Source organism: Chrysemys picta, chromosome 1 (genome assembly GCF_011386835.1).
Source record: "Chrysemys picta bellii isolate R12L10 chromosome 1, ASM1138683v2, whole genome shotgun sequence".
NCBI classification, from domain to species: Eukaryota; Metazoa; Chordata; order Testudines; family Emydidae; genus Chrysemys; species Chrysemys picta.
Window position 1 is genome coordinate 352,799,731 of NC_088791.1, and position 26,335 is coordinate 352,826,065.

The 26,335-nt window shown below is 46.1% G+C and overlaps 2 protein-coding genes across 2 annotated transcripts; both read left to right on the plus strand.

Annotated features, from left to right (window-relative positions):
* The first annotated feature begins 438 nt into the window (after window positions 1–438).
* Window positions 439–1,437, plus strand: LOC103307030 (olfactory receptor 52R1-like). Its single transcript, XM_024113433.2, has one exon. The coding sequence runs from the start codon at window positions 439–441 to the stop codon at window positions 1,435–1,437; it is 999 nt and encodes a 332-aa protein (XP_023969201.2).
* Window positions 1,438–17,428: 15,991 nt separating this feature from the next.
* LOC135972293 (olfactory receptor 52R1-like) lies at window positions 17,429–18,427 on the plus strand. The gene has a single exon (XM_065549752.1). It carries the CDS (start codon window positions 17,429–17,431, stop codon window positions 18,425–18,427), a length of 999 nt encoding a protein of 332 aa, XP_065405824.1.
* Window positions 18,428–26,335: the final 7,908 nt, after the last annotated feature.

The window sequence follows — 26,335 nt, forward strand, 5'->3', positions numbered from 1 at the left end:
TCAAAACTTTGTTTTTTTTCTACTCTCAGATTTTGAGCAACTGGGTGAATGGGGAACTCCCTTCAGCATGGACTCTCTAGCCTGGGTTTCATTGCATTAAGAAGCAATGGTGGATAAAAAGTATTCACACTCTTGTTTCCTGCTGCTGCCTATTAAGGTTTCCCACATCAGGATGTATAGGAATTATTGAGGCAGAGTGCACCATTAAATATGGAATTGACATTAGTAGGGTCATGTGTTCACAGTTCATTTACCTGAATAATGAAAATGTCATTTTTCAGTGTGTGAAGAGCGACCAATCTGCTTCACCCATGAGAACAGCCTCCAGTGGTACATTTAATGTCTTAAATGAACATTGTGTCTCCATACAGGCATTTTTACTTCGATCATCACCCTAGACCCTGGGCACATACATGAAGTCAGGGGAACGTACAATACATGCAGGAGACACCGTTCTGTCTCAGAGTTGGAAACCTTCTCCCCTACTCCATGACAGATTCCAACACAACTGCTTTCAAGAACCCCTCCACCTTCATCCTGCAGGGCATTCCTGGCCTGGAGGCGGCCCACATCTGGATCTCCATCCCCTTCTGCACCATGTACATCATAGCTATCTTGGGAAACTTCACCATCCTGTTCATTGTGAAGACCGAGCCGAGCCTCCATGGGCCCATGTATTATTTCCTCTGCATGCTGGCCGTCACCGACCTGGTCCTGACTACATCTACCCTGCCGAAATCGCTCAGCATCTTCTGGTTCAATTCCAGGGAAATAAATTTCAGTGCCTGCCTCACACAGATGTACTTCCTTCACTGCTTCTTAGAGATGGAGTCTGGGATCCTCTTGGCCATGGCTTTGGATCGCTACGTGGCCATCTGCAATCCTCTGAGATATTCCGCCCTCCTGACAAACCCCGTTGTGGCCAAGATCGGCCTGGCCGTGATGCTGCGCGGCTGCATGGTCATACTGCCCATTCCCATCCTGGCGAGGCAATGGCCATATTGCAGAAGCAACATCATCCCCCAGCCATACTGTGGGCATATAGCCGTGGTGAATCTGGCCTGCGCCGACACCCGCACCAGTAGTTACTACGGCCTCTTTGTGCTATTCTGTGTGAGGGGTCTGGATGTGATTTTGATCGCCGTGTCCTATACCCAGATCCTCAGGGCCATCTTTAGCCTCCCCACAAAGGATGCCCGGCTCAAGATTTTTGGGACCTGCAGCTCCCACCTCTTTGTCATTTTAGTCTTTTATATACCAGGTCTCTTCTCCTCCCTCATGTACCGGTTTGGCCATAATGTGCCTGCGCATTTCCACATTCTCTTTGCCAATGTCTACCTCTTGATTCCCCCCATGCTAAATCCCATCATCTATGGGGTGAGGATCAAAGAGATACGGAGTAGGCTGCTCCAGCTCTTAACTCATGAAGGGACCTAACATTTTCCCCTGGTGCTCTGGCTCTCAGACTGACCTCCATGCAGATCTGGCTGGTGACATGGTGCTGGGTTCTCTTCCCTGAATCACTGACTGGACAGTCATAGTGACATTAATCCGTTTCCTGACCTTACCCTGTTGTCTCAGCTTGACAAACTGAGGAGTTGGTCTCTGTACAACTCACTAAGTTACAGGATTGGCACCATTCTAATTGCTAATACCTGGACCGCTGAGGCCACGTGCCCTTCCCCACCTTTTTCCCAAGGTCCTGGCCCCTGCCCCACCTCTTTCCACAAGGCCCCTCCCCCCATCCCAAGTATTCCCACAAAGCCTCGCTCCCTTTTCCACCTCTTCCCCCAAAACCCCACTTCTGATTTGCCACTTTCCCCAGAGTCACATCCCTGTTCCTCGCTCCTTTCCTCCCCAACCGCATAAACTTTCTGGATCATCTCAACCTCCCTCCTCGCCCAGATGCGCTCCCTCTGCTTCGGGGCTGGGACAGGAGCTGATACATGGATGCAGTGCTGGGGCCGATAGGCGGATGAGAAGCGGAAAGGGAAGCCGGGAAGCTGTATAAAAGAAGCTGGGGGTAGGACCAGGTTAGTGTTGCAGGCGGGTGAGACTGTGCATCATACAGCTTGTGGGCCCTAAAGCTCAGCTACAAAGTCCTGAGAGAAGAGGCCATTGTGTGGCTTATTTCTTTAGCTTTTGGTTCCCTTTTGTTCCTCCTGACTGGGAGCCAGTAGCAGGCAGGGTCCCTGGTCAGGGAGCCCTTTGCCCTAAGCCAGGCCTCGGGGACAGGGATCAGCTTTGAAGCTAGGAGGACAACAGCTGAGATAGGCGGAAGGATGGTCCCCTGCATTAGCTGGGAAGGTGGGACGCTGGGCAGAGGCTGGAGTGGCTTCGGTGCCCCACACGGAGGGAGATAAACGGCACAGCTACCATTAGCCAGGTATTTACACATATAAACGGCACCTTATCTAGAACTAGTGAAGCTAAGTCTAACATACGCTCTGCATGACACTTTTGATCACTACGTCTAGAATCTCTTTAGCGAAGCTGCTAGGCAGCGTTATCCCCATGTTATCGCTGGACTGAGCCAATGAGAGGTAAAGTGATTTATCCAAGGATACCCAATGAGATGGTGGCAGAGCTGAGAATAGGAACCGGGAGTCCTGACCCCCCACTCCCATCCTCCCTACCCAGCACCATGGCTCTGGCCGTGAACTGGCATTGCTCCCCTGGCTTGTGTTAGATGCAGTGAGGCTATTTATGTATCGTGATCAGTGGAATTTCAGTCCTTCTTAAACAGGAGGAATTTATTAAAGAAACAGATAAAAACCGCAGCCACAAAAACAGGTTTCCACACAGCTCAGTTTTCAGGCTTCTCTTAGAATCATAAAATATTAGGGTTGGAAGAGATGTCAACAGGTCATCTAGTTCAACCCCCTGCTCAAAGCATGACCAACACCAACTAAATCATCCCAGCCAGGGCTTTGTCAAGCCGGGACTTAAAAACCTCTGAGGATGGAAATTCCACCACCTCCCTAGGTAACGCTTTCCAGTGCTTCACCGCCCTCCTAGTAAAATAGCGTTTCCTAATATCCAACCTGGACCTCCCCCACTGCAACTTGAGACCATTGCTCCTTGTTCTGTCACCTGCCACCACTGAGAACACCTGAGCTCCATCCTCTTTGGAATCCCCCCTTCGGGTAGTTGAAGGCTGCTATCAAATCTCCCCTCACCCTTCTCTTCTGCAGACTAAACAATCCAGTTCCCTCAGCGTCTCCTTGTAAGTCATGTGCCCCAGCCCCCTAATCAGTTTTGTTGCCCTCCGCTGGACTCTCTCCAATTTCTACACATCCCTTCTATATTGGGGGGACCAAAACTGGATGCAATACTCCAGATGTAGTCTCACCAGTGCCTAATAGAGGAGAATAATCACTTCCCTCGATCTGCTGGCAATGCTCCTACTAATACAGCCCAAAATGCCGTTAGCCTTCTTGGCAACAAGGGCGCACTGCTGACTCATATCCAGCTTCTCATCCACTGTGATGCCCAGGTCCTTTTCTGCAGAACTGCTGCTTAGACAGTCAGTCCCCAGACTGTAGCACTGCATGGGATTCTTCTGTCCTAAGTGCAGGACTCTGCACTTGTCCTTGTTGAACCTCATCAGATTTCTTTTGGCTCAATCCTCTAATTTGTCTAGGTCACTCTGGATCTTATCGCTTCCCTCCAGCCTATCTCCCTCTCCCCCACATCTTAGTGTCATCTGCAAACTTGCTGAGGGTGCAATTAATCCCATAATTCAGATCATTAATAAAGATGTTGAACAAAACCGGCCCCAGGACCGACCCCCCTTGCTTGTTTACCAGGGACCACACGCTGCCTGGAACTCTGCACAGTGCGTAGAGCCAATGATGTGCTGCAAGGAACCAAATCAGTGCCGCGTGTGACTTGAAGGCCCTGATTAGGACTTCTTTATAGCAACACACTAGAGATAATGAATAATAATCTCCATTTAATGCATGCAGAGTCTGTGCCCAATGTCAGAGAAAAACAGAGTTCTCACTCTTTTGGTTGGGTGCAGCAAATCAGATACTTTATTATCTCTAGCAATTGCGTGGAGGGAGAGAGCTGAACAGGTCTCTCTCCAGGTGTTCCTGGTAGGTCTCCCTAGTGGTGTTCCTCAAGGGTCAGTCCTCGGACTGATCCTACTCAACTTATTCATAAATGATCTGGAGAAAGGGGTAAACAGTGAGATGGCAAAGTTTGCAGCTGATACTAAACTGCTCAAGATAGTTAAGACCAAAGCAGACTGTGAAGAACTTCAAAAAGATCTCACAAAACTAAGTGATTGGGCAACAAAATGGCAAATGAAATTTAATGTGGATAAATGTAAAGTAATGCACATTGGAAAAAATAACCCCAACTATACATACAATATGATGGGGGCTAATTTAGCTACAACAAGTCAGGAAAAAGATCTTGGAGTCATCGTGGATAGTTCTCTGAAAATGTCCACGCAGTGTGCAGAGGTGGTCAAAAAAGCAAACAGGATGTTAGGAATCATTAAAAAGGGGATAGAGAATAAGACTGAGAATATATTATTGCCCTTATATAAATCAATGGTACACCCTCATCTCGAATACTGCGTACAGATGTGGTCTCCTCATCTCAAAAAAGATATACTGGCACTAGAAAAGGTTCAGAAAAGGGCAACTAAAATGATTAAGGGTTTGGAATGGTTTCCATATGAGGAGAGATTAAAGAGGCTAGGACTCTTCAGCTTGGAAAAGAGGAGACTAAGGGGGGATATGATAGAGGTATATAAAATCATGAGTGATGTGGAGAAAGTGGATAAGGAAAAGTTATTTACTTATTCCCATAATACAAGAACTAGGGGTCATCAAATGAAATTAATAGGCAGCAGGTTTAAAACAAATAAAAGGAAGTTCTTCTTCACGCAGCGCACAGTCAACTTGTGGAACTCCTTACCTGAGGAGGTTGTGAAGGCTAGGACTATAACAGAGTTTAAAAGAGAACTGGATAAATTCATGGTGGGTAAGTCCATTAATGGCTACTAGCCAGGACGGGTAAGGAATGGTGTCCCTAGCCTCTGTCTGTCAGAGGGTGGAGATGGATGGCAGAAGAGAGATCACTTGATCATTGCCTGTTAGGTTCACTCCCTCTGGGGCACCTGGCATTGGCCACTGTCCGTAGACAGGATACTGGGCTAGATGGACCTTTGGTCTGACCCGGTACGGCCTTTCTTATGTTCTTATGTTCTTAAGGATTAAATGCTAAATACCATATTAAACAACACTAGTTTCCTGTGTCTGGCAAAAGTATTCTCGGTTTTGCAACTTTAACAATACCAATTCATCTCAAACTTATAAAATACAGATTGTACACAGCAGGAGTGTTCTTCAGCAAATTCGACTAATTTATTCATAATCGAATAATTCCACTTAAATAACTTCTTGCCTGGATTACTTAGACATTCCTGCCAAGTTTCACTGCTTGATTCCCTCTAGCAACTACAGAATTAACGTCTCACTTTCTTTCCTTAAATCACGTGCTTGTCTCCCAAAAGGACACTCAATCAACTCAGATTTTACCATTCCAATTATTGTCCTGGAGATTTGAAATCCCCACGCTTATAATTACTTACTCTTTTCCTTCCACTATGACCTCAAAGTTTCCAACCTGTTTTCCAAATACACTATCTGTTGCCTGCCCGCTTGGGCCCGATCCTGCTTTTCTCGCTGAACCGTCCCTTCCATGGGCACCGGCTTTGTTCCACTACCAATTTAGCTAGGTCTCTTCCTGGTCTCTTCCCTTAAACATTCTTACTCACAAGGCTACCCGAGTCCTCCCTCGTGAGGCTTGCCACCTGGGCAAAACGCATGGCCCATTGGCGTTTAACTATTCTCTTCCTCTTGTGACAAACACACTGCTGTTACGGCGTATGCTGAGCACAAATGGTTAAATTTTGACAAGTCCCTGAAAGACCAGTACTTGCTTAGCCAGTGCTTCCTTTTCTGCCTGGAAGTCCTGTCTCAAGGCTTGCGACTTGCTCTGGGCATAGGTTTGAGCTGCTGCCTGGTTCATGATCTATGCTCTTAATTGCTCAATTCTAGTTATCAAGTACACAACTCTTCCCTTTTCTCCAACTTCACTATTGCCCAGTCCTGCTAGACTGGGGGTAGATCCACCTGACACCATCCCAGTCAATCGGGGTGGAGAAAGGAATGCTAAACCCCTCTCTGGTTCTCAGACTTACTGCGGCTGAGAGTGGGCACACTTTTAATCATGCAATTCTCAACATATAACACCAACAATACCAAGCAAAGCAAACATAAAATAACAAGGGCAAAACAAATAGATGGTGTGCATTATGACTGAATTTTAAAGCTTCATTAATAAAATAATAAACCAACAACAGAGAGTGTTGGAAATGCTCCCACATCACTCAGGGGGAAAAAAACATTAATGCCCCAAACTCTAAGCCACTTTCCAGACTGGTCACGTCTGTGTATAACGTCCAGAGAAGGCGCTGTGCAATCTCCAACTTCCACTCTTGGGAGGGCAGTTCTTTTACACCCTGGGATCTCCTGCAGCGTCTCTTCAGAGATTCCAGTCCAGGCCGGCTGCCTGTGGCTCCTTCAGCGTCCCCAAACCACGCCGGCTCCAGGGTCGCAAAGCCAGACTGTTGGATCTCACTGGACAGTTAAGCTTTGCAATTGTAATCTCAGTCCTGTAACTTGTATTGCCTTTGGTTTGCCTCTGTCTATATATTTTTTTTCACAGCCAGCTGGGGCAGAAAGCAGTTTTTCTTTGTATTTAGCCTGGTCTGCACTGATTTTTGACCTTGAACGCAGAGCAACTTTCTCTTTATCTCTGGGCCAAGCTGAATTTTGAATTAACCCGTTCCTTTCCTCGATAGACAAATTGCTCCAACTGTGTGTCAGAGGCTTTTTGGTGATTAAAAGCTCCTCTGAGATGTATGATCTTATCTAGATTGAAGGTACCTTCTAATGGGCATTGTTTAGATGGTTTCAGAGTAGCAGCCGTGTTAGTCTGTATCCGTAAAAAGAACAGGAGTACTTGTGGCACCTTAAAGACTAATAAATTTATTAGAGCATAAGCTTTCGTGGACTACAGCCCACTTCTATGCATCCGAAGAAGTGGGCTGTAGTCCACAAAAGCTTATGCTCTAATAAATTTGTTAGTCTCTAAGGTGCCACAAGTACTCCTGTTCTTTTTATTGTTTAGATGGATTTTCACGCCTGTAAAGATTCCAATTCTCAAATTATCTGCAGGTTTTAGGACCATAATGTATGAACATCAAATATGCTGGGGTACCCTTAGGTGGTGAAGGGAAATGCTTAGACTGTCCCCCACCCATTTTCCAATCACACTGGTTGGCACGCGCACACACACGCACACACACACACACACACACCAAGGCCTCTGTTCCTTTATACCATGATGCATTGGTTTTCTCCTCTTTTTATCTTTTTCCTCCTTTTTTTTTTTAACCTGAGGGTGTCACCACAGCCCCTCTGTCCGGACTGAACACACCTGTGTTCTTCTCTGAGGGCGTTACCACAACCCCTCTGCACTGGTGCATTAACCTAATGCGCTTCCCTTAAGCATTAACCTTATTGGGAGCGGCAAAACCGTTCCTCAGCACCGCTCTGCCTCTGATCCTGCTGCACAGTCAATAAGTTCAGATTGCGTAAGCCCAACAGGGACAGACTGGACCCACGGACAGTCCTCTTCTGACACCCCAATAGAGATTTCAAAACATCTCCTACCTCTCTTGTGGCACCATGGGGTTCGAAAGGGAACAGTCCGCAGCAGCGGCCACTATCTCAGCAGGTGTTGCCATCCCGGATGAGCCCCCAGATTGTCAGAGAAAAACACAGTTCTCACTCTCAGGTTGGGTGCAGCAAAGTCAGATACTTTATTATCTCAAGCAATTGTGTGGAGGGAGAGAGCTGAACAGGTCTCTCTCCAGGTAAACAATTACAGCAACCATTTATACCTTTTGTTACAGACAATAATGAGCAACAGCAGCATTTTGTTTATACATAGGTCATCCTGATATCTTATTTTTCTCACTTATTTAGAATCTAGTCTACATTCCATCTTATCTACACAAGGTTGCAACAACTTCTCACACAGTTCTTTCCCCACTCGCCTCACACAATCCTCGCTTCTACAAATCTCGCATTATTTGGGTTACAGCTAGCCTGACTCTTGCTCACATAAGAGACTGTTTGAATTGAAATCCCCTTCCAATCCCTGTCAGGCGTTGCTCTACTTCCACACCAAGGTCACCCAATATATCCATGGCAGAGCAGGGACTCTTCACTCCCAGCTCGCTGGTCTCTGCAGATTCTTTATCTCTAGTAAAATGTCTTGCCCCAAATCCTCATCTCATGTAAGTGGGTGCAGCCCCACTGGAAATCAGTGGAGATCCCCAGCACTAGAGAAACCAATGGAGAGAGAGCTCCATGCCTCTGTCCTGCTGCATGGACTGTACAAGCCAGGTCTGAGAGAGACTAAGCAAGGGATTGGCAGCTAGGAATTTGTGGGATAAGTTCCCAGCGCAAGGCACTTCCCTTCCTGCTGCCTCAGTTTCCCCATCTGTAAAAGAGGGATACCTCCTGGGAGTAGTGAGCAATAGTCTGTGAATCACCTATCAACAGTGAACTCTGTGTCCATGTGTCACCGTGCCTCAGTGGGACACAGCTGAGGATGCCAAATTCAGGAAAAACTGCTGAGAAATGGGGCAGACTCACCCCAGACTGGTGGTTATTCTTTCATTAGAGTATACCAAGCCAGCAACAAATGTAAATTTCTGTCTCACCACCCTGGTTAACTAGAAGCCAAGTCTCCTGAGGCATCCCAGCCCTTGGCTCATCACTCGGACACCGGACTCCATGATGAGGTCAGTGAAAACCAGTTTCCCCACATGAGGTAGTTGATGCATTGATTGGGCTCAGAAAAGGTCCAGGTGCCTGTGAAGGGAGAAAAGCAGAGTGAGGGGGTTACAAGCTTTATAACAAATACTACGGTAAGTATTTTATAGTTATTAACAATCTAAAAAGGGGGTGAGCAGTGTGTTGCCAACATTTACAGATGGCACCAGAATATTTAGATCGGAGTCTAGTCCAGACGGCACTAACCAAGCCAGGTGAATGGTCAGCATGACGGCAGATGAACTTCGATGTCAATAACTGCAATGTGTATTCCCATTGGAGGGAAATGCCTAACAAGGTTCCAATTTAACTGCATGAGCTCAGGACAGAGAACTGGGCGTCATGGTGCACAGCTCTGTGAAATCCTACTTACACTGCAAACCCAGACAGAAACTGAGAAAAACATTGGGATCCAGGAACAGTGGAATGGGGAATCCTACAGAAAATACAATGCTATGAGATCAGTTAGTCAATGTTTCGCCCCCCTCTGAACTCCTCTGTGCAGTACTGGGCACCCTTCTCACCCAGGATATTGCAGAATGAGGGGGGTTCAAGAAAGGGCAATGAGAATGATCCAGTGCCCGGGGAAACTCTCATAGGGAGAGAGGTTGAAAAGACTGGGATTGTTATTTTACAAAGGAGATGAATAAGAGGGGACATGAGAAAAGTCTATTAATTACTGACTGGTAGAGAGTACATTGAGAATGTATTTCCCCTGTCTCATAATACAATATCAAGAGGGCATTCAATTAAACTGAAATTTGGCAAAAAAAAGATCTAGATAAATTCATGGAGGATAGGTCCATCGATGGCTAATAGCCAGGATGGGCATGCATGCAGGTGCGGCTGTAGCTTTTTTTGCCACCCCAAGCACAGCTACCGGAGGTCCCCAGTCCCGCGGCTTTGGCGTACCCACCGCCAAATTGCTGCCGAATCCGCGGGACCGGCGAACCTCCCGCAGGAAAGCCGCCGAAGGCTGCCTGACTGCCACCCTCACAGGGACCAGCAGGGCGCCCCCCGCAGCTTGCCGCCCCAGGCACGCGCTTGGAGCGCTGGTGCCTGGAGCTGCCACTGCACGAACACTTTCCCTGGCCTCTGTTTGCCAGATGCTGTGATTACGTGACAGGGGATGGATCACTTACTGATTCCCTGTTCTGTTCATGCCCTCTGGGGCACCTGGCATTGGCCACTGTCGGAAGACAGGATACTGGGATATATGGACCTTTGGTCTGACGCAATATGGTCGTTCATATATAAGTTCTTATGTCTCGCGCAAGAAAGCGCTGACCTCTCCTACCTATCTCATTCCAGCCAGGACCGGCTGTAGGTTTTTTGCCACCCCCAAGCAAAAAAATTTTGGTTTCCCCCCCCCCCCTTTTGGGGGGGGCTTTTACATGTTTCCACTTTGCAATGTTTTTTTTTTCCTGACTGTTTAAAATTAAAAAAAATGAAAACAGAGAATTTGTACTTAGTGAAATAAAACTTTTTCCTACAAGTGTACTCTTTTAATTTTAACAAAATCACAATTACAAACACTTTGGGTTCAACTATACACTATAATGAAAAATGTTAGTGTTATATATAGAGAAATATACACCTATCTAATAGAGCTGGAAGGGACCCTGAAAAGTCATGGAGTCCAGCCCCCTGCCTTCACTAGAAGGAGCAAGTACTGATTTGCCCCTCAAGGATTGAACTCACAACCCCCTCCCTACTTTTGGTGTACCTAGTTTCTCATAAATTAAAAGAATCCAATTTGTCAATGAGCATAAATGATTTTTTGATGTTTCATGTTCTTTCAAATGCTGATGCAAATTTTGCCAGTCATTAAAACCTGCAGTTGCCAGAAGAATGTCCAAGTTACAGAACAGTTTGCAGCAGAACCAAAAAACTACATCTTTGGTCTCTGAATACATTAACCATGATCAATTAATTTGTTCCCCATTTTTCATTTTTTTCTTCATACTGGATGGCATAAATCGACAATTCCACTCATTACATAGATATTGAAATGTAGGATCTAGTTTTGAAGGACCTTTTTTCACAATAATCATCAGCATTGCATCAGTAATTATTGTCAGCCATGTATTTGGATCCGATCCTATGTCAGTCTCTCCGCATTCCAATAACTGCTCTTCAGTTTTAGATTTGGGTAACAGTTCTTCATTTCTGGACTCTTCAGCTGAAGAAGTAAATTTTGGATGGATTGTTCCAGCCAGCCAGGACCGTGACCAGGATTGTGATTCTTCGTCTTCATCAGTTAGCAAAGATAATCTTTGGTCAGGTTGTTGTTCATATTTATCATTATGAGTGGCCGTGTCATGTTGATATTTTTCACGTCACGCTCCTATCACACTACTGGAGATTTTTTTTATCTTCGTGTATTATTTTTTTTCATACATTGGTGGATATTTCCGGAAAAAAAAAGGATGGCTGGAATGCTGCCGCTGGAAATGTGCTGCCCCAAGCACGTGCTTGCTTTGCTGGTGCCTAGAGATGATCCTACTCACAGCTGACAGTCCCAGGGGGAAATAGGCACCTCTCTCCAGCCCATGAGCCAGGCCTTTAGAGGCCCAAATCAGTGGGATTTAGGTGCTTAAGGACCTTCATGAACCACTAGAAAAAACCCCACTGGATGATGATTCCCTATTGACCCTAGTAGGTGCCGCCCCCAGCCATAGTTACCAGTGGACTGGAAAGAAGTTCATGTGATCTGAGTGCATCATCCTGCTTTTACCAAATACAACACAGAAAGTTTTATTGAACATTTTTTCCCCGTGTGCATCACTATTAACAGTGTTACCATCTCCATCTAGTAAAGGCCTATAACACTATTAGGATTTCCTTTGTTTCTAATATACTAAAAAAGTCTTATTATTATTTGCCTCAGCCCTGCTAACCTTGGATTTGTCTCTGGTGTCTTTTGCTTCCCTTATCCATTTTCTATATTTTATAATTTCTCGTTTCTATCAAATGCTATCCACTTCCCCTGCTTTAGAAGCAGTGATGGACCATCTCCCCCTGTCAATGGCGGGGGCATATATCCATGCTCATCCTCCTGGACCTCTTTGGATTGTTTGACATTGTTGAACATGAGATACCGCTGTCTAACATAAGAGGCAGCAGCAGACCAGAGAGATGCACTAAAATGGTCTGAATCCTTCTTGGAGGGATACACCCAAATAATGGTAGTGGGAAACTGCACCTCCAGCACTAGACCCCTCCCTTGTGGAATCCCACAAGGATCAGATTTCTCTCTGGGGCTTTTCAACATCTCCATGCAGCCACTATGGGAACTGGACACACAACATGGACTCAAACGCAAGCAGTATGCAGGTGACAACAAGCTCCTCCTGTCCTTCCCATACAACCAAACCAGAATCACCACCATGGCCCAGTTCTCAGAAGGAACAGCTGGCTGAATCTGAACCCAAGCAAGACAGAGGTGATGTGGTGGGCAGAGCAAAGCATTTTAAAGGGTTGACCGCCACGCTGAAGCCTCCTTTGGCTGAAGGTTCACATCTACACCTGGGCAATTCAGGCCGTAGTCGAGGAGTGCTCTTGGATGTCTTGCTGACGATGAGCTCTCTCATAGCAGTGTCTCTGATTAGTGCTTTCTACCATCTCCAGTTAACTAGGAGGCTCCATCCCATCCTGTTAGATGGGACTCCTGGAAAGCCTGACTAAGCTTTGGGGGGAGGCCTCTGTCCCCAGGCAGGCCCCCAGCTGTACTCTATCCACAGGAGTATTCTGTTGGTGTTGCTTTTTTTTTAGTTTGTTCACCAAAAGCGGCCCCAGTGACTGTGATGCGTTGCCAGGTTTCTGAGTGGGAGCAGAAGTGGAGTCCCAGATTTCACACCTCACAGGAGTGGGGAGCTCACAACCTCTAGCTAGTTCTGAAAACCTGAGATTCATCTTGAGAGGATGGCGAAGGCTCAGGCTCCCTCTTCCAGCCTTTCCTCTGCATCCCTCCCAACGCACAGCCCCTGCCAGAGTGGGAGTCCATTTCCCTCTTGGTGTGACAGAGAGATCATGGTTATGGCAGAGAAGTCAGGATGCCTGGGTTCTGTCTATCATCCTGGCACTCAATCTCGGTGTAACCTTGGCCAAATAATGTATCCCCGTTCCTCAGTTTACCTATCTGTTTAATGGGGCATAGTCATACTGACTTTCCTTTGCTAGGGGTTTTGAAGATTCTTGAATGAAAGGTCCTGCACAGTATGATGATAGTTACTGGGGAGAATTGCTGATCTCTGATCCCTTAGTAACAGCACCGTGTGCCTGCAGAAAGTGCTGGTGTCTCCTCTCAGGCATCTTCCTATAGATCTGTCTGTTTACTATCTATCCATCGCTCCTGGGACTTTACAGGGGATCAGACCCTATGGAGTTTTAAGCATTATCACTTGTTTTCCTACTAATCAAGTATAATTTTTAAATATACACAAATGCACAGAGCAGCCAATTCCTCTCTGACTCAGCACAGAGCCCCAGAGTTCTCATCTCCCTTTGGGAAGGTCCCTTAATTACCGTTTACTCCCAAAGTTGGATAAAGAGCACAGAAGCCCAGACAGGCTTGTCTCCAGCCTGTTTACATTCAGATGCTCGCTTATCTGCTAGAGGCTGAGCGAACCCCCCCTGGGATTGCACAGAGCTATATTATAAATGGTGCACACCCCTGTGTCAGCTCTCAGTGTGCGATGTTGCTGCAGATGCTGGGGTGAGAAAGGTGTGGAACACGGCTACCTGAGGGGGATTCCCAGGAAAGACACTTCTGTTTAAGGAATCAAGGTGCCCACTTGTTGCTGAGTAGCTCACCTGCTCGACAAACCCAGTGCAACGTGGACGTGATGGGACAGAGAATAGGTCTGTGGTCTTTTCCGTTCTGCACAGCCATTAAACATCCAAGGGCCCTTGCCATAGGGGATGAGTTTGCTTCAGTATCATTGATTAAAATGTCCATCTTTGCTGTGCCCTCCCAGGCTGATGGCCTCCACCCCAAGGTGGCTGCATTTCACTACCACAGTGTATTCTTCAGGATGAAAGGTGTTAGTAGATGGACAATACAAGGCCAAAATTCTGAGGCCCAGGCCCATAGTTTACCCAGGCCCCACTGAGGCAAACTCCCTTGGGAGTAAGAACTGAGTAAAGACCTCAGGAGCCAGCTGTGTTAATGCAGAGACACTGTCACCTCCTCCTCTTGCATTTCAGGCCTGGTTGTTAACGGGGGAGTGGGGGCTGTTACCTGACTTTTATGTCCATGGAGGTGCTTAGGGTCCTCACTCGAACAATTCTAAGAATGTTTCAGCATGGGCAACACACCTTTTCTCCTATCTTCATTTGAGAAGTAGGCTCAAACGTTATGCTGGAACTTCAAAAATAGAATTCAGCCGGAAGCGGACACCCAGCATGTGAAATTTTGTCTAAATGCTTAAAGTTTGGCAAATTTATAAGCAAACGGAAAATGAGGTCTCCTAATTGAAGGTGTCAGATAGGCTTAACCAACGGTTGTGCCACCAGCACCACCTACAATGGCCAATCCATTAGTGAATCTCTTGTGTTTGACTAAGGCCTGGTCTACACTGGCATTTTATATCCTAGAATCCTAGAGCCACAGGGTGAGAAGGAACCGCCAGGGTTAGCTAATCTAACCCCCTGCCAAGATTCAGGATTTGTTGTTTTTGTAGTGACCCGTCCTCTCCCAGTCTTTATTCAGGCCTAATTTGATGGTGTCCAGTTTGCAAATTAATTCCAGTTCTGCAGATTCTTTTTGGATTCTCTTTTAATGTTTTTTTTTTGTTAAAGAATTGCCAGTTTAAGTCTTTCATTGGGTGTCCAGAGAGATTGAAGTGCTCTCCTACTGGTTTTTGTATGTTACAATTCTTGATGTCTGATTTGCATCCATTTATTTTTTTGCATAGAGACTGTCCGGTTTGGCCTAAGTACATGGCAGAGGGGCATTGCTGGCACATATCACAATGGTAGATGTGCAGGTGAATGAGCCCCGGATGGTTTGGCTGATGTGGTTAGGTTCTATGATGCTGTCCCTTGAATAGATATGCGGACAGAGTTGGCAATGGGGTTTGTTGCAGGGATTGTTTCCTGGGTTAGCGTTTCTGTTGTGTAGTTGCTGGTGAGTATTTGCTTCAGGTTGGGGGGCTGTCTGTAAGCGAGGACTGGCCTGCTCCCAACATCTGTGACAATCAGGGATAGTTCTTCAGAATAGATTGTAGATCCTTGATGATGCACTGTGAAGGTTTTAGTTAGGGGCTGTAGGTGACAGGTAGTGGCGTTCTGTTACTTTGTTTGTTGGGCCTGTCTTGTAGTAGGTGACTTCTGGGTACCATCCTTGCTCTGTCAATCTGTGTCTTCACTTCCCTGGGTGGGTACTGTAGTTTTAAATATGCTTGATAGAGATCCTGTAGGTGTTTGTCTTTGTCCGAGGGATTAGAGCAAATGCTGTTGTATCTTAGAGCTTGGCTGTAGACAATGCATCGTGTGATGTGGTCTGGATGAAAGTTGGAGGCATGTAGGTAAGTATAGCGGTCAGTAGGTTTACGGTATGGGGAGTTTTATGTGACCATCGCTTTTTTGCACTGTAGTGTCCAGGAAGTGGATCTCTTGTGTTGACTGGTCCAGGCTGAATTTGATGGTAGGGTGGAAATTGTTGAAATCCTGGAAGACTGCTGCCATGTCCCCCTCAATCTCCTCTTTTCCAAACGAAACATACCCAGTTCCTTCAGCCTTTGCTTATACGACTTGAACTCTCTCCCTTTCATCATTTTTGTCGCTTGTCTATGGTCATTTCCAGTTTCTCTACATCCTTCCTATACACTGGTACCCGAAATTAGACCCAGTACTCCAGCTGAGGCCTAACCAGCACCCAGTGCAGCCACCTTTGACTTGCTCTTGACAGTATCACCTCCTTTGACTTGTAACTTTTGGATGCATTAGCATGCATTTGCTTTTTTTTTTTGCAACAGCAAAACAATCCACACCCCTGAGAGCTGTAGCTGTATCAACCTAACCCTGATATAGTTGGCATAGGGTCAATGGAAGAATTTTTCGATCCAGTTAGCTACAACCTCTTGAGGAGATGGATTACGTGTGTGGATGCGAGAACCCCTGCCATTGGTGTAAGTAGTGTCTACTCTGAAGCGATAAGGCAGGGCCACTGTAGCATTTTAAGTGTAAACAAGTCCTCAAGCAGATCTTCCAGTAACAACATCCAGTCTGGATCTACAGACATGCAGAGCTGGAGAATTCACCATTTCCCTTTGCAGTTTGTTCCAAATGTTAATCACCTTCAGTGTTAAAAATTTGGCCCTTACTTCGAACTGGTATTTGTCTGGCTTCATCTTCCATCTATTGGGCCTTGAGCTGCATTTCTCCACTAGATTACAGAGCCAGTTATTTGTGTGTGTGTTTATATATTTCTTTTCCCCCCGTAACTCCTGCCTTCACCTTGTCACTGAACAGAGTTCAAAGTTGTCTACACTCTTGACTGCGGAATTGTGGCTTCCGAGCTATCTAATAAACTCTTCATAATGAACACTCAATTCTCATTCACATATTTCTCTCAAAATTTTTCCTCCCCATCAGTTTTGTTGATAATTTGCTTCAGTTTAGGAGAATTAGCCCTTTTGAAACACGACGTTTCCATTGATATTATTGGTTGGGAACTGTTCTCTGTTTGTCTATTTGAATATAATCAGTTCCATTCTTTATTTTCCTCTCCTCTATCAGAAGCCCCCTTCTTTGTCTCTTCTTTAAACTAAACAGTCTCAGACTTTTCAGTCCGCATATGGAAGCCTCCCCCTTTCTCATGGCCTGTCTCAGAAATCCCCTTTCTGTCGGCTCTATCCTTTATAGAGACTGGGTGACCAAAACTGAGCGCATATCCAGAGCAGGGTATTCTCCATCCCATTTCTTAGGCATCCCATCATTTTCTTTGTTTTGGCCAATTCTGCAAATGAGCAATTGTTTCCGTCGAGCTGCTATCAATGATGCGCAGGTTTTTCCCCTGAGGTGTCTTCTAGTTGGGATGTTTCTCTCTGGTACATGTTTTGTCATAACTTTGGTTTTTTTCCACTCTCAGATTTTGAGCAACTGGGTGAATGGGGAACTCCCTTCAGTATGGACTCTCTATCCTGGGTTTCCTTGCATTAAGGAACAATGGTGGATAACCAGTATCCACACTCGTGTTTCCTGCTGCTGCCTATTAAGGTTTCCCACATCAGGATGTATAGGAATTATTGAGGCAGGGGGCACCATAAAATATGGAATTGGCATTAGTAGGGTCATGTGTTCACAATTCATTTATCTGAATAATGAAAATGTCATTTTTCAGTGTGTGAAGAGCAACCAATCTGCTTCACCCATTAGAACAGCCTCCAGTGGTACATTTAATGTCTCAAATTAACATTGTCTCTCCATAGAAGCATTTTTACTGCGACCATCACCCTAGACCCTGGGCACATACAGGTCAGGGGAAAGTACGGTACATGAAGGAAACACCGTTCTGTCTCACAGTTGGACACCTTCTCCCCTACTCCATGTCGGATTCCAACACAACCGACTTCACCAACCCTTCCACCTTCATCCTGCTGGGAATTCCTGGGCTGGAGAGAGCCCACGTCTGGATCTCCATCCCTTTCTGCACCATGTACATCATAGCCATCTTGGGGAACTCCACCATCCTGTTCATCGTGAAGAGGGAGCCGAGCCTGCATGGGCCTATGTACTATTTTCTCTGCATGCTGGCCGTCACCGACCTGGTCCTGACTACATCCATCCTGCCCAAATCGCTAAGTATCTTCTGGTTCAATTCCAGGGAGATCGATTTCAGTGCCTGCCTCACCCAGATGTACTTCATTCACTGCTTCTTAGAGATGGAGTCTGGGATTCTCGTAGCCATGGCTTTGGATCGCTACGTGGCCATCTGCGACCCCCTGAGACATTCCGCCATCCTGACAAACCCCGTTGTGGCCAAGATCGGCCTGGCTGTGGTGCTGCGTGGCTGTGTGGTTGTACTGCCCATTCCCATCCTGGCGAGGCAATGGCCATATTGCACAACCAACATCATCCCCCAGCCATACTGCGCGCATATAGCTGTGGTGAATCTGGCCTGCGCCGACACCCGTGTCAGTAGTTACTACGGCCTCTTTGTGCTATTCTGTGTGATGGGTCTGGATGTGATTTTGATTGCCATGTCCTATACCCAGATCCTCAGGGCCGTCTTTAGCCTCCCCACAAAGGACGCCCGGCTCAAGACTTTTGGGACCTGCAGCTCCCACCTCTTTGTCATTTTAGCCTTTTATATACCAGGTCTCTTCTCCTCCCTCACGTACCGGTTTAGCCAGAACGTGCCTGGGCATTTCCACGTTCTCATTGCCAACGTGTACCACTCGATGCCCCCCGCGCTAAATCCCATCATCTATGGAGTGAGGACCAAAGAGATCTGGGACAGGCTGCTCCAGCTCTTTACTCATGAAGGGGCCTAAACTTTTCTCCTGGTGCTCTGGCTCTCAGACTGACCTCCATGCAGAGCTGGCTGGTGACATGGAGCTGGGCCCTCTTCCTTGAATGACTGACTGGACAGTCAAAGTGACATTAATCCCTTTCCTGGCCTTACTGTGTTCTCTCGGGGAGGGATAGCTCAGTGGTTTAAGCATTGGCCTGCTAAACCCCGGGTTGTGTTTACAATCCTTGAGGGGGCCACTTAGAGATCTGGGGCAAAAAATCAGTACTTGGTCCTGCTAGTGAAGGCAGGGGGCTAGACTCAATGACCTTTCAAGGTCCCTTCCAGTTCTAGGAGATAGGATAGGATATCTGCATGACAAACTGAGCAATCGGTCTGTGTACAACTCACTAACTTACAGGATTGGCACCATTCTAATTGCTGGTAACTGGACCGCTGAGGCCATGCTCGCTCCTTTCCTCTGCAGCCCCATACACTTTCTGGATCATCTAGACCTCCCTCCTCACCCAGACGCACTCCCTCTGCTTCGGGGCTGGGACAGAAGCAGTTGCAGGCTGACAAGGAGCCTGCAGTGAGTGCAGCAAGGAAACAGTGCTGAGGCCAACAGGCGGCTAAGAAGTGGAAAGGGAAGCCAGGAAGCTGTGTAAAAGAAGCTGGGGGGTGGGACCAGGTTAGTGTTGCAGGCGGGTGAGACTGTGCATCATACAGCTTGTGGGATCTACAGCTCAGCTACGAAGTCCTGAGGGAAGAGGCCATTGTGTGGCTTATTTCTTTAGCTGTTGGTTCCTTTTTGTTCCTCCCGACTGGGAACCTGTAGCAGGCAAGGTCCCTGCCCTGAGTATGGGCTGGGAGCCCTTTGCCCTAAGCCAGGCCTCGGGGGCAGGGACAGGGATCAGCTTTCAAGCTAGGAGGACAACAGATGAGAGAGGTAGAAGGATGGTCCCCTGCATTAGCTGGGAAGGCGGGATGCTGGGCAGAGGCTGGGATGGCTTCGGTGCCCACACGGAGGGAGATAAATGGCACAGCTACCATTAGCCAGGTATTTACACATATAAACGGCACCTTATCTAGAACTACAGGGCAGCCATTGCCCAGGGGCTGAAGCTGAACAGTGAAGCTGAGTCTAACATACGCTCTGCGTGACACTTTTGATCACTACGTCTAGAATCTTTTTAGTGAGGCTGCCAGACAGCGTTTGTTAGGATATAGCTGTTCAGGCCTGTCTGCAAAGGCCTAGACTTTAAGAATTTAGGTGTATTCTTATCACTTAGCTAGTTATAGAGGTATAAAATAAAGAATCCAAATAACTGTCTGTGTAATACAGATCCAAACCCCTTGGATCTTAAAACAAGGAGAAATTAACCATTCCCCTCCTTCCTCCCACCAACTCCTGGTGAATACAGATCCAACCCCCTTGGATCTTAAAACAAGGAAAAATCAATCAGGTTCTAAAAAGAAAGCTTTTAATTAAAGAAAAAAAGTAAAAATCATCTCTGTAAAATCAGTATGGAAATTAACCTTACAGGGTAATCAAACTTAAAGAGCTCAGAGGACTCCCCTCTAGTCTTAGGTTCAAAGTACAGCAAACAAAGATAAACACTCTAGTAAAAGGTACATTTACAAGATGAGAAAACAAAGGAAAACTAACACGCCTTGCCTGGCTATTTACTTACAAGTTTGAAATAGGAGAGACTTGTTTAGAAAGATGTGGAGAACCTGGATTGATGTCTGGTCCCTCTCAGAGACCCGAGAGGGCAAACACACTCCCGAGAGCGAACACACTCCCAAACAAAGAGCACAAACAAAAGCCTTCCCCCCACCCAAGATTTGAAAGTATCTTGTCCCCTTATTGGTCCTTTAGGTCAGATGCCAGCCAGGTTACCTGAGCTTCTTAACCCTTTACAGGGAAAAGGGTTTTGGAGTCTCTGGCCAGGAGGGATTTTATAGTACTGTACACAGGACAGCTGTTACCGTTCCCTTTATAGTTATGACACCTCCAGAGAAAGGGAAGAGGCTAGAAGATATAAAAGGAGACAGTCTGATAGCATCCTGTCTGGCAAGAACTCACTTATCAATAGCTGGGATGTGAAATCCTCATTTCTGTGTTGTTCTATCACTGTAGTCTCCACTTCCCTATTGATTGTCTGTATAATCTCGGTCTGGTTCTGTGATTGTTTCTGGCTGCTGTATAATTAATTTTGCTGGGTGTAAACTAATGAAGGTGGTGGGATATAATTGTTTAAATAATCATGTTACAATATGTTAGGTTTGGTTAGTTAAATTTCAGTAAAGTGATTGGTTAAGGTATAGCTAAGCAGAACTCAAGCTTTACTATACAGTCTGCAGTCAATCAGGAAGTAAGTGGCGGGAATGGGAAAAAGGAATGGGAATAGGGACACAGGCAAGGCTCTGTGGCATCAGAGCTGGGAAGGGGGGAAACTGAGAAAGGAAATTGGAATCATGCTTGCTGGAAGTTCACCCCAATAAACATCGAATTGTTTGCACCTTCGGAGTTCGGGTATTGTTGCTCTCTGTTCATGCGAGAAGGACTAGGGAAGTGAGAGGGTGAAGGAATAAGCCCCCTAACAGCGTTATCCACATGTTATTGATGGACTGAGCCACACAGAGGTAAAGTGATTTACCCAAGTCCACCCAATGAGTCGGTGGCAGAGCTGAGAATAAGAACCAGGAGTCCTGACCCCCAGCACCATTGCTCTGGCCATGCACTGGCATTGCTCCTCTGCATTGTGTTAGATGCCGTGAGGCTATTTGTTTGTCGCGATCAGTGGAATTTCAGTCCTTCTTAAACAGGAAGAATTTATTAAAGAAACAGTTAAAAACTACAGCCAGAAAAACAAATTTCCACACAGCTCAGTTTTCAGCCTTGTCTTAGAATCATAGAATATTAGGGTTGGAAGAGACCTCAGGACGTCATCTACTCCAAAGCAGGCCCAACACCAACTAATTCATCCCAGCCAGGGCTTTGTCAACTAGAGGGGTTCAAGGAAGGGCAACGAGAATGATCCAGGGCCCGGGGAAACTCTCATAGGGAGGGAGGTTGAACAGACTGGGATTGTTATTTTACAAAGGAGATGAATAAGAGGGGACATGAGAAAAATCTATAAATTACTGACTGGTAAAGAGTACATTGAGAATGTTTTACCCCTGTCTCATAATACAATATCAACAGGACATTCGATTAAACTGAAATGTGGCAAAAAAAGAACTAGATAAATTCATGGAGGATAGGTCCATCGATGGCTAATAGCCAGGATGGGCAGGTATGGTGTCCCTAGCCTCTCTTTGCCAGATGCTGTGATTAGATGACAGGTGATGGATCACTTGCTGATTCCCTGTTCTGTTTATTCCCTCTGGGGCACCTGGCATTGGCCACTGTCGGAAGACAGGAGACTGGGCTAGATGGATCTTTGTTCTGACCCAGTATGGTCGTTCGTATATATGTTCTTATGTGTCTCGCAAGAAAGCGCTGACCTGTCCTATGCATCTCACTCCAGCCAGGACCAGCTCTAGGTTTTTTGCCACCCCGAGCAAAAAAAAATTGGCTGCCCTCCACCCACTTTTTTTTTTTTTTGGCTTTTACACATGTTTGCACTTTGCAATTTTTTTTTACTGTTCAAATTCTCTGTTTTCATTTTTTTTATTTTATAGTTAGTGAAATAAAATTTTTCTACTAGTGTACTCATTTAATTTTAACAAAATCACAATTGCAAACAATTTGGGTTCAACTATACACTGTAATGAAAAACGTTAGTGTTATATATGGAAATTTATACACCTATCTCATAGAACTGGAAGGGATGCTGAAAGGTCATGGGGTCCAGCCCCCCTGCCTTCACTAAGTACTGATTTTGCTGCAAATCCTTAAGTGACCCTCTCAAGTATTGAACTCACAATGTTGGGGTTAACAGGCTCAAACCGCTGAGCTATCCCTGCCCCCTTCTGGTAAACCTACTTTCTCATAAATTAAAAGAATCCAATTTGTCAATGAGCATAAATGATTTTTTGATGTTTCATGTTCTTTCAAATGCTGATGCAAATTTTGCCAGTCATTAAAACCTGCAGTTGCCAGAAGAATGTCCGAGTTACAGAACAGTTTGCAGCAAAAATAAAAAAAGACATAGTGTGACAAAGTTCCTCCTCTATCTTGGTGGGTCCTGCGCTTATTGGCGGATTTTCTTGCCTCAGAGATTCACCATGTGGCTTGGGGAACAGCCCAGAGACCTTCCCCTCTGGGAGAACCCACAGTCCAGGTCAATTGGGAGGTTTGGGGGGAACCCGGGCCCGCCCTCTACTCCGGGTTCCAGCCCAGGGCCCTGTGGACTGCAGCTGTCTATAGTGCCTCCTGTAACAGCTGCATGACAGCTACAACTCCCTGGGCTACTTCCCCATGGCCTCCTCCAAACACCTTCCTTATTCTCACCACAGGACCTTCCTCCTGGTGTCTGATAACGCTTGTGCTCCTCAGTCCTCCAGCAGCCCACCCTCTCACTCTCAGCTCCTTGCGCCTCTTGCTCCCAGCTCCTCACACTCACACCACAAACTGACGTGAGCTCCTTTTAAAACCCAGGTGCCCTGATTAGCCTGCCTTAATTGATTCTAGCAGCTTCTTCTTAATTGGCTCCAGGTGTCCTAATTAGCCTGCCTGCCTTAACTGGTTCTAGCAGGTTCCTGATTACTCTAGTGCAGCCCCTGCTCTGGTCACTCAGGGAACAGAAAACTACTCATCTAGTGACCAGTATATTTGCCGTCTACCAGACTCCTGTACCCCACTGGTCTGGGTCTGTCACAATAGTTTGTCTGTGAATACACTAACCATGATCTATTAATTTGTTCCCCTTTTTTCATTTTTTTCTTCTTACTGGATGGCATAAATCGACGATTCGATTCATTAAATGGATATTCAAATGTAGGTTCTAGTTTTGAAGGACCTTTTTTCACAATAATCATTAGCATTGCATCAGTAATTATTGTCAGCCATGTACTTGGATCCAGTCCTATGTCAGTCTTTCCACCTTCCAATATTTGCTCTTCAGTTTTAGATTTGGATAACAGTTCTTAGTTTCTGGACTCTTCAGCTGAAGAAGTAAATTTTGGATGGACTGTGATTGTTCGTCTTTATCAGTTAGCAAAGATAATCTTTGGTCAGGTTGTTGGTCATCTTTATCAGTTGATAAAGATAATCTTTTGCTCTATTGGTCTTCATCAGTTGATGAATAATCACTTTCAATGCATTGCTTAGAGTTTTCTCATTCATTGTCGATTTTTTAAAAATACTTATTTGAAGTACGAGATAGTTTTTCTAATTCTTTTTGCCGTTTCTCTCTTTGTTGCCGGTAGGCAGCACCAGAAACTCGTTTTCATTTTTGTCCCGGCATTATAGCCGTATAACCACTGACACTGACACGACATGGAAATTGGCACGAATGGTGCTGATAGGGTGGCACAGTACACACAAGAATCGTGATTGCTGATTTAATTAATCAATAACCATTAACGTTTACACATTTATGCACGTTCACATTATGACTGACCATGTCACAATGTGACACGATTTTTCACATCACGCTCCTATCGCAATACTGGAGATTTTTTTGATCTTCATTTATTATTTTATTTCATACATTGGTGGATTTTTCCAAAAAAATAAGGATGGCCAGAATGCTGCCCCTGGAAATGTGCTACCCCAAGCACGTGCTTGCTTTGCTGGTGCCTACAGCTGGTCTTGCTCACAGATGACAGTCCCAAGTGGAAATAGGTACCTCTCTCCAGCCCATGAGCCAAGCCTCTAGAGGCCCAAATGAGTAGGATTTAGATGATTAAGGACCTTTGTGAACCACTAGAAAAAAAACCCATTGGATGATGATTCCCCATGGACCCTAGTAGGTGCCGCCCCCAGCCATAGTTACCAGTGGACTGGAAAGAAGTTCATGTGATCTGAGTGCATCATCCTGCTTCTTTCCAAATACAACACAGAAAGCTTTATTGAACATTTTTGCTCTGTGTCCATCACTATTAACAGTGTTACCATCTCCATCTAGTAAAGGCCTATACCACCCTTAGGATTTCCTTTGTTTCTAATATACTAACAAAATCTTATTATTATTTTCCTCAGCCCTGCTAGCCTTGGATTTGTCTCTGGTGTCTTTTGCTTCCCTTATCCATTTTCTATATTTTATAACTTCTCATTTCTTTCAAATGATATCCACTTCCTCTGCTTTAGAAGCAGTGATGGACCATCTCCCCCTATCAATGGCAGGGGGCAGACATCCATGCTCACCCTCCTGGACCTCTTTGGATTGTTTGACACTGTTGAAAATGAGATACCGCTGTCTAACCTAAGAGGCAGCAGCAGACCAGAGAGATGCACTGAAATGGTCTGAATCGTTCTTGGAGGGATACACCCAATTAATGGTGGTGGGAAACTGCACCTCCAGCACTAGACCCCTCCCTTGTGGAATCCCACAAGGATCAGATTTCTCTCTGGGGCTTTTCAACATCTCCATGCAGCCACTACGGGAACTGGTCACACAACATGGACTCAAACGCAAGCAGTATGCAGGTGACAACAAGCTCCTCCTGTCCTTCCCACACAACCAAACCAGAATCACCACCATGGCCCAGTTCTCGGAAGGAACAACTGGCTGAATCTGAACCCAAGCAAGACGGGGTGATGTGGTAGGCAGAGCAAAGCATTTTGAAGGGTTGACCGCCACGCTGAAGCCTCCTTTGGCTGAAGGTTCACACCCACACCTGGGCAATTCAGTCCGTAGCCGAGGAGTGCTCTTGGATGTCTTCCTGACACTGAGCTCTCTCATAGCAGCATCTGCGATTAGTGCTTTCCACCATGTCTGCTTAACTAGGAGGCTCGGTTCCATGCTGTTGGATGGGACTCCTGAAAAGACTGACTGAGCCTGGAACATTAGATTTCAATTTCACCGAGGAGACACTGGGAGGAAATGAACCAAGAGGGAGAGAACAAATCCAATGCAAACACTAATCCAGCCTCTATTCTGCCTATACACCCCCCGCCCTTGTTCCATGGCAGCTTTGGGGGGAGGCCTCTGTCCCCAGGCAGGCCCCCAGCTGTACTCTATCCACAGGAATATTCTGTTGGTGTTGCTTTTTTGAGTCTGTTCCCCCAAAGTGGCCCCAGTGACTGTGATGCGTTGGCAGGTTTCTGAGTGAGAGCAGAAGTGGAGTCCTGGAGTTCACACCTCACAGGCATGGAGAGCTCACAACCTCCAGCTAGTTCCTAAAACCTCAAATTCATCTTGAGAGGATGGTGAAGGCTCAGGCTCCCTCTTCCAGCCTTTTCTCTGCATCCCTCCCAATGAACAGTCCCTGCCAGAGCGGTAGTCGATTTCCTTCTGGCATGACAGAGAGATCATGGTTACGTCAGGGAAGTCAGGACGCCTGGGTTCTGTCTGTCATCCTGCCACTCAGTCTCTGTGTGACCTCGGCCAAATAACATCTTTCTGTGCCTCAGTTCACCCATCTGTTTAATGGGGCTATGGTCATAGTGACTTTCCTTTGCTAGGTGTTTTGAAGATCCTTCAATGAAAGGTGCTGCACAGTATAATGATAGTTACGGGGGAGAATTGCTGATCTCTGATCCCTTAGTAACAGCACCGTGTGCCTACAGAAAGTGCTGGTGTCTCCCCTCAGGCATCTGTCCCAGATCTGTCTGTTTACTATCTACCAATCGCTCCTGCGACTTTACAGAGTATCAAACCCTATGGAGTTTTAAGCATTATCCCTAGTTTTCCTACTAATCAACTATAATTTGTAAATGTACACAAATGCACAGAGCAGCCAATTCCTCTCTGACTCAGCACAGAGCCCCAGAGTTCTCATCTCCCTTTGGGAAGGTCCCTTAATTACTGTTTACTCCCAAAGCTGGATAAAGAGC